Source organism: Telmatherina bonti, assembly GCF_933228915.1.
Source record: "Telmatherina bonti genome assembly, chromosome: 20".
Classification (NCBI taxonomy): domain Eukaryota; kingdom Metazoa; phylum Chordata; class Actinopteri; order Atheriniformes; family Telmatherinidae; genus Telmatherina; species Telmatherina bonti.
The window spans coordinates 33,798,506-33,810,939 of NC_136618.1; the positions used below are offsets into that span (position 1 = coordinate 33,798,506).

The window sequence follows — 12,434 nt, forward strand, 5'->3', positions numbered from 1 at the left end:
ATTGTCTGTTTTCCTGTTTACTGTGAACAGCTGATGCTGGTACTTTCTCCTCCCTCTCTATGTACTCTCTCCTCTCCTCTTGTCAGATCCAGCAGAAGTATACAGATGCAGCAGTAGACTAATTTAAAATGAAAGAATAATGATTAATGACTGAGAAGGGCCTCATAAAGCTGGTGTCAGAAAAGTTTGTTCTGCACACCTCGACCAGACCGCCACTCTGCTCCCTGATTTTTGCATTTTAACTCTGAAAAATGTCAAAGTTGGCAAATAAGATAAAATGACATAAATCAATAAAATGTGAAACTGTTCCACATATTTTAGATCCAGTTTGTCTCAGATTGGTGGAGTTCTGTCCATCAATCCGTCTGAGAGACTCTGCCTCTCTGAAATGCTCCTGTTCTCCCCAGTCATGTGACTGACCTGGTGGGAGTTAACCTGTGCTTCCAGTTTCTACCAGTTACTCTCCCAGCTGTTTCCCATCAGATGAAAACACATCATCTGCTGAGGATAAATGGGTGGATGAGAACTGGAAATCACTGCTTTTTGTTTTTGTTTACATTTAAAACAGAGGTCCAAGCTTCCTGGGTGGTAGATGAGCTGGTTACAGTCCACCTTCTGCTCTCCTATCAAACACAAAGTTCCATGTAGTGACTGAAAGGTTTGTGAAGCCTCTGTCTTGCTGGTTCCTCTCAGCTTGCTGATTGAGTTACACCGATCAGCTCGCGTGGTGCGTTTACAGTTTATCTCCTGTTTGTTTATGTTTCAGCCTGAATCATAGCTACAGTTATCATTCCTCCTGCATCTTAAAACTCCAGGGCCACAAATTCCTTCTGAGGCATAAACAGCTAAAAAAAAATCTCTTCAGGCCTCTTGGCCGTTATCATGAAATGAAAATCATTTATTCAAAGATGATTATTCAATGAAATGTAAAATTCACACACTCTGCCTCTGTATTACCTCCTGCTCATTGCAGCCAGACAAACCCATCAGCCTTTATGAGCCTCTGAAGGCAGCTGCTGCCGCTAATTCACAGAGGCAGGCTATCAAGCACATCCACACAACTGCTCTCCGCTGCTTCCATGAATATCTGAACAGACCCGCCACCGCTTTATGTGTCCTGCGAGGACAGCCTGTTGAATCCAGGATGGCTCGTTTTGATAGACGACGTGTCTTCTGCATGGAGGATGGGAGGAGGCTGTGATGATGGCGTGCTTAATGCAGGGAGAAATGGGGGAAGAAGTTTGCATCGGGTAGCCGTGCTCTGACTGATGTCCACTTTCAGCTGGAGAGATGAGCAGAGCCAGCTCAGGTTCTGGCAGCATGGCTGTGATTGACAGGTGCTTTTGGGAAGGCAGAAGGAGGAAGGGAAGAGTCTGGATTTGCTGTCAGGTAGTTGAGCTCAGAGAGGAGCTTTCTGCATCTAACAGACCCGTTGCCTTGATCGGTGGAGGTCTGCCAGGGTTTTGGAGAAGCACAGGGACATCAGTCATCCTAAAGAGAACTGATTGTTTCAGCAACAATTAAAAGCAGGAAATGAATTTATCAAGAGTCAAAGACAGGAAAATGCTTTTGAACTCAGACCCTTCACCTGCACATGGCTGACAGGACCATTTGGCATCTATGCTGACTACCCCCCCCCCCCATCCCCTTTACAGTCAAACACTCCCACATCATGATACTGCCGTCACCATGCTTGGCTGAAACCAATGATGTGATCCTCAGCCTGGTTTCCACCAACCGAATCACATTCCAGTCTTCTTCACTTCACTGAGTTTTCTGTGTTTTTCCTCTGAAACATGTCCAGCTCAGCAGTGTCACAGTCGCCCATCTATCTGGGTCCCAGTCATACCAGTCATACCAGTCATACCAGTCATACCAGTCAGAGCTCGACATACTGCTGTCCATTGACTGGTTGATAGAATCATCCCTTCCTGTGTGGCTTAGTAAAAGCAACAAAGCAGGACCAGCTCCACGTTTAACCACACGGTCGAGTTGTTGTTAAAAGCCATGCACGTGTTCCTGGCCATGATGTGATGACACCGTACCCACATGCTGATTTATACTCACATAAAAGCTGTGATACACACCAACATGCTGTCTGTTCTGTTGGGAACATGGTATTTACCAGAGTGGCTTAAGGTTGTGCTTTTAATCTAACACACACACACACACACACACACACACACCTAAAACAGTAGAGTAATAAGTTGCAGCTAAACAGTTGCTGCAGGCGAAATATTTCTGATATTGAATCATTTATCTGGAGTCTACGAACTCATTCAGACACAACAGCAGCAGAGCAATCCCTCTTCCGTAATGTAGAAAACAAAAAGTCATTCAGAGGAAACAAACTGGAGCAGGTCAGCGTTTAGCTGTAAGAGAAATGAATGAACAGACAACATTCCTTCCAGTGGTTATAAAACTGCCCATAAATCAGCGTTTCATCTCTGGGAACATCTAAATAACTTTCAGAGAAACACTTTGCAAAGAACACTGTTCTGTTCTGACTTTATGGTGTTCAGCAATGAGCAGTGGATGAGCAAAAGTACGTTTCTGTGGGATCAATCTGACCCTAAACACTGGATGTTGACACGCTGAAGTCTATCGAAGCTGGAAATAAAGACAGCAAGAACTGCTCCATGTTAAAATCTACTCTGAATTTTGTTCTTTAAAGACACAACTCCAAGAAAAGACAGAAGACAGTGCTGGTTGTGCACCATCCTCCTCCGTCGTTTCTGGGTGGAGTGCAGGCATCGCTCTTCCGTATCGTGTCGACATATACCACCTTCCAGGTGAGGGTGAGCTGCGACACAGATCAGGGTTTACTGAACCGAGCCGAGTCAGACCAGTCGGTGGAAACGAGGCCAAAGACCTGCAGGTGTCTCTTAGTTAAAGCAGACTGAAGCTTCTGACTCAGCTTTACTGCTAAACCCCTGATGGGTGGAGAGCAGAGCTGCTCGATTATGGCAAAAATTATAATCATGATTATGTTGACTGAAATTGAGATCTGGATTATTTAACACAACTATCCAGTATTTATAAACAACGCTGCGCGTCGTGGTGTTCTACGTTCTAGACTCCATGTCGTACATTATAACTGTCTAATGGACGGTTCCGAGTTGTTTAATCTGCTTTTACTGCTTATATAGGAACTATTTTACGTTGGCCTGGATGTACGTTTTATACCAAACAACCGCTGTCAGGCTGCAGCGCGTTTCTCTCATTCACCTGTTAAAAGACGGCTGATCTGAACCAGCTGATTAACACGTTGCTATGGTAACGCCCCGTAACGGAGGGATATTACAGCGTTTAACTGGCCGAACTATGTATAGGAAAATAATGCAGCCAGTTGTCACTGACAATGGTATAAACTATGTTTAGGTGAACTTCCACAACCTACTGCAGTTATTCTACATTGACCTGCAGCCGGAGCCGACTGAGACTGGCCGCCTGGGAGTGCTGTAGGACGGGAGAGGCTCCCGCTGCTCCTTCCTTACAGTAACTGCAGAACAATATGTGCCTTCAAGTCAGTCGCCAAAACACCAGGAAAGTCTCTAATAACTCCAGTAAAAGCTGCTAGATTTGTCGCTTTTAACAAAAAAAGTCTCCAGATTTAGCGAGAAAGTCTCCAAGTTGGCAACAGTGTCTGAATGAAAGCAAAGCGGCTGTGGGAGGAGTTTACAGCACAGCGCTGCAACGCCAGAGACGCTCGATTAGCAGCTGAAGACAGCAGGAGAGGAAACTGCAGAGAGGAAAATAATCACTCCCTTTTAGTTTTATCATCGTTGGTGATGGTGCTTCTGTCAGTTCCTTTCATGGCCGCTTGTTGCCTAAATGCTTTGGAAAAGCTAACTGTCATATAAAGATGACGTTGGTCTCATGAGAAACTTAACAGGCTGCTGTGTGATATCTGGTCTGAGGTGCTCAGGTAGAAAACAGGAGTTGTGAATCTATGAGTCGTTGACGACAGATTTAACTTTCCATTGAGGCTGAATAAGCTGTTTGTGGCAAAGTGCCCAGGAAAATGAGAAAGAAAGGATCCTGCTCCATCTGCATATTAAACAAGTTGCCACCAGGATAAAGTTAACCAGCAGTGTTAAAACTATTAAAAACGTCTGATTCTTTTATGTTGTGCATTATTTTACAACATGAGTGTTGTATTGATAGATTTACATCGGGATGAGTGATGCATTAAGGTTTAAGTCATCTTAAGTGTGGTAATTGGTGAGACTTTGAATATTGTCTTATTCTGCATCCAAATTATGTTTCATTTTGTCCTGTTCAAGCTGGCCTGGCCCATGTCCACTCACACTTCACCGGCTGGCGACTCCTCCAGCTCCTCGCCTCCACTGTACAACTGTGCTCTCCGTCCATCATCCTACACTCGTTCCTCTCCGCTCCGTCTCATCCTGGGGTTTTGCTAGCAAAGCAGGCATGTGTAGTGTTCACAGCTTGAGCACCTTGGTCCTGTCTGACACTGGGATGACGCTTTCCACCTGAAGGAAGGAAGGACTGAAGAACTGTTCAAAAGATTTGATTCATTCACACATTTCACATCAGTATTTGGTACAGTTAGTGATGCAGAAAGACAGACTTCTGAAAGGTTGTATTTCCAAAGACAGTCCAGATTTATGTTCCGTACGTCACAGTTTACAGTAAAGGAGCTGAAACTAACCTGCAGCAGGATTGTTGTGAAGCATCAGGGTGTGGAGGTGAAACTTACCAACACAGGGTGTGTCAGATGTTTTGCATTAAAGAGAACTCTAACTACAGTGTTTCATTGTGATGTGCTGGAGGACACGGTGACAGAGACGCTGTTCATTCATCAGCGCTAGCATGTAACGTGACACAATGGAGACATGTAGCGACTGGACGTGTTTAAGCTGGTATAAGCAGGTGACTTTTACCTGAACAGTGTTGAAGTTTTAACCAGGAGAGACTTTGCTTAGCTGTAAGAGTTTGGTTCAGAGTTTAGTGTTCAGCAGCTGGGAACAGGAAGAACTTCCCAGTTTTATCCCTCTTTCTTCAGCATTACTGGCAGCTTAGCTTCAGTCAGTGGTTTTATGGCTTTTACATCGTTTTTATAACGGAGTCTCTTAGGTTCAGTATAGTTTTATATTTGTTATAATATGATTGTTTATTGTTAAAGCTGGACCTGGGGGGTTGGACCTGGGGGGTTGTCATGTTTTTGATGGAGGATGTAGTTAGAGTTGTGTAGGTCACTTCCTGTGTGTATCATATGTTAATGTATTCATGTTAAGCAATAAAACCATAAACTCCCTATCAATCAATCAATCCATCCATCCATTCATCCATCCATTTGTCTATCTATCCATCCATCCATCCATTCATCCATCCATTTGTCTATCTATCCATCCATCCATCCATCCAGCCATCCATCCGTCTATCCATCAATCCCTCATTCATCCATCCATCTGTCCATCCATCCATCCATCTGTCCATCCATCCATCCATCCATCCATCCATCTGTCCATCCATCCATCCATCCATCCATCCATCTGTCCATCCATCCATCCATCTGTCCATCCATCAATCCCTCATTCATCCATCCATCTGTCCATCCATCCATCCATCCATCCATCCATCCATCCATTTGTCCATCCATCTGTCCATCCATCCATCCCTCATCCATCCATCCCTCATCCATCCATCTGTCCATCCATCCATCCCTCATCCATCCATCCATTTGTCCATCCATCAATCCCTCATTCATCCATCCATCTGTCCATCCATCCATCCATCCAACAACGTTGGACAATCATCCAGTAACGTCAAACATTACTGGACAGCAGAAAAAGTTGTTTGGTTCAGAGGGTTTGAACAGTTTTTCATGGGACCAGCTTCCATGCTCACCTCAGGTCTTCCAGCATGACTTCAGCAGGTTTCTGCTGTAACAGCCTGAAACGTGTGAATCTGCTGATTTATTAACAAGGCCGTAACTTTCTCTCCCCCCTCCAGGTCGTAAGTTTGTCATCGCCAATGCCAGAGTGGAAAACTGCGCCATCATCTTCTGCAACGACGGATTCTGCCACATGTGCGGTTACACGCGTGCTGAGATCATGCAGAAGCCGTGCACGTGTAACTTCCTGTACGGACCTGACACCAAGCGACTGGCCATTGCCCAGATGGCGCAGGCCCTGCTGGGGTCGGAGGAGAGGAAAGTGGAGATCAACCTGTACCGAAAAGACGGTAGGGAGGAAACATCGGTGTGTGAGACACCTCGGAGGTGTGTTTGACTGCTTGAGGAGGGAATGATCAGCTGTTCTGCCATGTTGACTCGCTCTGGATGATTCTCTGCTAGAAGGTTCTGCAGCTCCAGAAACACGTCTGCTCTGCGGTTAGCGAGATTAGCGAGGGTCTCGTGGAGTGTGTGTCTGAGTATTTTCTCTCATTGTGTTTGTGGTGTGAGGACTTGGCTTTGTGTCGGAGTGTGTGAGGCGCCTGGGCGCTGCTCATGGTGACAGCGTGTCTGGAGCTGATCTGACATGAGCTGAGGAGGCCTGGTTGCTTCTGCCAGCCGTGTTCCTCCTGCAGGCAGACGAGCACAAAGCACCGCAGAAGGCTTGAAAACAAACTGAGAGGTAAAAACGACACAGGAAGCAGAAAAATGACTTTGACAGAAGAGGAAAAGCACGGTGTGAGGAACGGCGAGTGTCTCTGCTTCCTACCTGGTGTGATTCTGCCACAGTTCCACCAGTTCAGCCCTCCCCCTGCACTGTGTGTACCGGAGATGTGAACACACATCAGCTCTCTGTCGCTTGTAAAAAGCTGTGGAATCACAGAAGGGTTGTCATCTCTGTTGCACAGTTGTCAGCGCCACAGCGCCGCGGCAACACGGGACTCATACCTGCTGCATACCCCCCCCACCGTGCAGACAATAGGATCAGATCATTAAAGATGTCTTGATGATGATTTTCAGAACTAGACCTCGCTTCAGCCACCGCCGGCGTGGAGGGCGAGTGAATCATGAATAATACACACATGTATGGAAAGTCGCCTTTTCTCCCGTGATGCAAAGTGCACACATCGTTCTTCATGCAGCGAGGAGTCACTTCTACCTCTCAGTCTGCAGTTTAGTTCTGCTCCAAGCCTTTCAGATGCAGAGGATGTTACAGAGGCAGCAGCAGATATTTACTCATACATGAGGAGGGAACTGAGCATGCTCAGTGTCTCCGGTGGTGTTAACTCACCTGCATGACACTGCTGTCGGATTTTGCTGTTGGATTTCTTTCCTATAAAACACGTCACTGTTTGTCTCCGAAGCTTCAGTAAATTCTGCAGAGTTCAGTAGAATCTAGTTCATTTGCATAACGAGGAAACGACCAAATAAAGTGCAGATGGAGTCCTGCTCTGACTCAGCTGACCCCACATCAGCTGATCTGAAAACTGGAATATAGAAATATGATTGTGGTTTAATCCATTTGGAGTTCATGTCGCTGTGTTTCCTGCTTCAGGTTTTTCTTTTTGTCCGTTCTGTGTTGAGGGGAAAGAAAAACAACTTAAAGCATCTGGAAGTGTCCGCTGCTTCGACCTCAGGCTCTCCTGGAGACCTCATCCCCAGCCCGGTGCGAGCAGCATCCGGATGAGTCTCAGGGGAACATGACCCCCCCCCCCCCAACTCAGCCACACGTACAACCACATCACCTGAAAACTCCCCTTTTCCCAAAACCTCCCAAACCGGCTGGAAAACTGAAAGGTTTCCTTTAACATCCGACCGTCCCTCACAAGGAGTCAGTGTTCAGATCACACAGCAGCCTGACAGACAGACGCAGACAGACAGACAGACGCCGACAGACAGACGCCGACAGACAGACGCGGACAGACAGACGCCGACAGACAGACGCCGACAGACAGACAGACAGACGCCGACAGACAGACGCCGACAGACAGACAGACAGACGCAGACAGACAGACAGACGCCGACAGACAGACGCCGACAGACAGACAGACGCCGATAGACAGACGCCGACAGACAGACAGACAGACGCCGACAGACAGACAGACAGACGCCGACAGACAGACAGACAGACGCCGACAGACAGACGCGGACAGACAGACAGACGCCGACAGACAGACGCCGACAGACAGACGCGGACAGACAGACGCCGACAGACAGACGCCGACAGACAGACAGACAGACAGACAGACGCTGACAGACAGACAGACGCCGACAGACAGACAGACGCCGACAGACAGACGCCGACAGACAGACGCCGACAGACAGACAGACGCCGACAGACAGACGCTGACAGACAGACGCCGACAGACAGACGCGGACAGACAGACGCCGACAGACAGACGCCGACAGACAGACAGACAGACAGACAGACGCTGACAGACAGACAGACGCCGACAGACAGACAGACGCCGACAGACAGACGCCGACAGACAGACAGACGCCGACAGACAGACGCCGACAGACAGACGCTGACAGACAGACGCCGACAGACAGACGCCGACAGACAGACGCTGACAGACAGACGCCGACAGACAGACAGACGCCGACAGACAGACGCTGACAGACAGACGCCGACAGACAGACAGACGCCGACAGACAGACGCCGACAGACAGACGCTGACAGACAGACGCCGACAGACAGACAGACGCCGACAGACAGACGCCGACAGACAGACGCTGACAGACAGACGCCGACAGACAGACGCTGACAGACAGACGCTGACAGACAGACGCCGACAGACAGACAGACGCAGACAGACAGACGCCGACAGACAGACGCCGACAGACAGACGCCGACAGACAGACAGACAGACAGACAGACGCCGACAGACAGACAGACAGACGCCGACAGACAGACGCGGACAGACAGACAGACGCCGACAGACAGACGCCGACAGACAGACAGACAGACAGACAGACGCTGACAGACAGACAGACGCCGACAGACAGACAGACGCCGACAGACAGACGCCGACAGACAGACGCCGACAGACAGACAGACGCCGACAGACAGACGCCGACAGACAGACAGACGCCGACAGACAGACGCCGACAGACAGACGCTGACAGACAGACGCCGACAGACAGACGCCGACAGACAGACGCTGACAGACAGACGCCGACAGACAGACGCAGACAGACAGACGCCGACAGACAGACAGACGCCGACAGACAGACGCCGACAGACAGACGCCGACAGACAGACAGACGCCGACAGACAGACGCCGACAGACAGACAGACGCCGACAGACAGACGCCGACAGACAGACGCTGACAGACAGACGCCGACAGACAGACGCCGACAGACAGACGCCGACAGACAGACACCGACAGACAGACGCAGACAGACAGACGCCGACAGACAGACAGACGCCGACAGACAGACGCCGACAGACAGACAGACGCCGACAGACAGACGCCGACAGACAGACGCTGACAGACAGACGCCGACAGACAGACAGACGCCGACAGACAGACGCCGACAGACAGACGCTGACAGACAGACGCCGACAGACAGACAGACGCCGACAGACAGACGCCGACAGACAGACGCTGACAGACAGACGCCGACAGACAGACAGACGCCGACAGACAGACGCCGACAGACAGACGCTGACAGACAGACGCCGACAGACAGACGCTGACAGACAGACGCTGACAGACAGACGCCGACAGACAGACAGACGCAGACAGACAGACGCCGACAGACAGACGCCGACAGACAGACGCTGACAGACAGACGCCGACAGACAGACAGACGCCGACAGACAGACGCCGACAGACAGACGCCGACAGACAGACGCCGACAGACAGACGCCGACAGACAGACAGACGCCGACAGACAGACGCCGACAGACAGACGCCGACAGACAGACGCTGACAGACAGACCCCGACAGACAGACGCCGACAGACAGACGCTGACAGACAGACGCTGACAGACAGACGCCGACAGACAGACGCCGACAGACAGACGCCGACAGACAGACGCCGACAGACAGACGCTGACAGACAGACGCCGACAGACAGACGCTGACAGACAGACGCTGACAGACAGACGCCGACAGACAGACGCCGACAGACAGACAGACGCCGACAGACAGACGCTGACAGACAGACAGACGCCGACAGACAGACGCTGACAGACAGACAGACACCGACAGACAGACGCTGACAGACAGACAGACGCCGACAGACAGACGCCGACAGACAGACAGACGCCGACAGACAGACGCTGACAGACAGACAGACACCGACAGACAGACGCTGACAGACAGACAGACGCCGACAGACAGACACCGACAGACAGACGCTGACAGACAGACAGACGCCGACAGACAGACAGACGCCGACAGACAGACAGACGCCGACAGACAGACGCTGACAGACAGACGCTGACAGACAGACAGACAGACGCTGACAGACAGACAGACAGACACCGACAGACAGACGCCGACAGACAGACGCTGACAGACAGACAGACAGACGCTGACAGACAGACAGACGCCGACAGACAGACGCTGACAGACAGACAGACGCCGACAGACAGACAGACGCCGACAGACAGACGCTGACAGACAGACAGACGCCGACAGACAGACGCTGACAGACAGACAGACGCCGACAGACAGACACCGACAGACAGACGCCGACAGACAGACGCAGACAGACAGACGCCGACAGACAGACGCCGACAGACAGACGCAGACAGACAGACGCCGACAGACAGACGCCGACAGACAGACGCTGACAGACAGACAGACGCCGACAGACAGACAGACGCCGACAGACAGACGCTGACAGACAGACAGACGCCGACAGACAGACAGACGCCGACAGACAGACAGACGCCGACAGACAGACGCTGACAGACAGACAGACGCCGACAGACAGACAGACGCCGACAGACAGACAGACGCCGACAGACAGACAGACGCCGACAGACAGACGCTGACAGACAGACAGACGCCGACAGACAGACGCCGACAGACAGACAGACAGACAGACAGACAGACAGACAGACAGACGCTGACAGACAGACAGACGCCGACAGACAGACAGACAGACAGACACCGACAGACAGACGCTGACAGACAGACAGACGCCGACAGACAGACAGACAGACAGACACCGACAGACAGACGCTGACAGACAGACAGACGCCGACAGACAGACAGACAGACAGACACCGACAGACAGACGCTGACAGACAGACAGACGCCGACAGACAGACAGACAGACAGACACCGACAGACAGACGCTGACAGACAGACAGACGCCGACAGACAGACAGACAGACAGACACCGACAGACAGACGCTGACAGACAGACAGACGCCGACAGACAGACAGACAGACAGACGCCGACAGACAGACAGACAGACAGACAGACAGACAGACAGACAGACGCTGACAGACAGACAGACGCCGACAGACAGACAGACAGACAGACACCGACAGACAGACGCTGACAGACAGACAGACGCCGACAGACAGACAGACAGACAGACAGACAGACAGACGCTGACAGACAGACAGACGCCGACAGACAGACAGACAGACAGACACCGACAGACAGACGCCGACAGACAGACAGACGCCGACAGACAGACAGACAGACAGACACCGACAGACAGACGCTGACAGACAGACAGACGCCGACAGACAGACGCCGACAGACAGACAGACGCCGACAGACAGACGCAGACAGACAGACAGACAGACAGACGCCGACAGACAGACGCCGACAGACAGACAGACAGACAGACAGACAGACAGACAGACAGACAGACAGACGCCGACAGACAGACAGACGCCGACAGACAGACGCAGACAGACAGACAGACAGACAGACGCCGACAGACAGACGCTGACAGACAGACAGACGCCGACAGACAGACGCCGACAGACAGACAGACGCCGACAGACAGACAGACGCCGACAGACAGACGCAGACAGACAGACAGACAGACAGACGCCGACAGACAGACGCCGACAGACAGACAGACAGACAGACAGACAGACAGACAGACAGACAGACAGACGCCGACAGACAGACAGACGCCGACAGACAGACGCAGACAGACAGACAGACAGACAGACAGACAGACAGACAGACGCTGACAGACAGACAGACGCCGACAGACAGACAGACGCCGACAGACAGACAGACAGACAGACAGACAGACGCCGACAGACAGACGCCGACAGACAGACAGACAGACAGACAGACAGACAGACAGACAGACAGACAGACAGACGCAGACAGACAGACGCCGACAGACAGACGCAGACAGAAAGACAGACGCCGACAGACAGACGCAGACAGACAGACAGACGCCGACAGACAGACGCAGACAGACAGACGCCGACAGACAGACGCCGACAGACAGACAGACGCAGACAGACAGACGCAGACAGACAGACGCAGACAGACAGACGCCGACAGACAGACGCA

At 51.2% G+C, this 12,434-nt stretch overlaps 1 protein-coding gene across 1 annotated transcript in view; it reads left to right on the forward strand.

Annotated features, from left to right (window-relative positions):
• kcnh2b (potassium voltage-gated channel, subfamily H (eag-related), member 2b) overlaps nt 1-12,434 on the forward strand; it is a gene marked incomplete at both ends in the record, with an annotated part of 417,073 nt that overhangs the window by 80,449 nt on the left and 324,190 nt on the right. Inside the window, 1 exon segment of the mRNA XM_079259442.1 lies at nt 5,980-6,210. Coding sequence (XP_079115568.1) covers nt 5,980-6,210 — 231 coding nt within the window.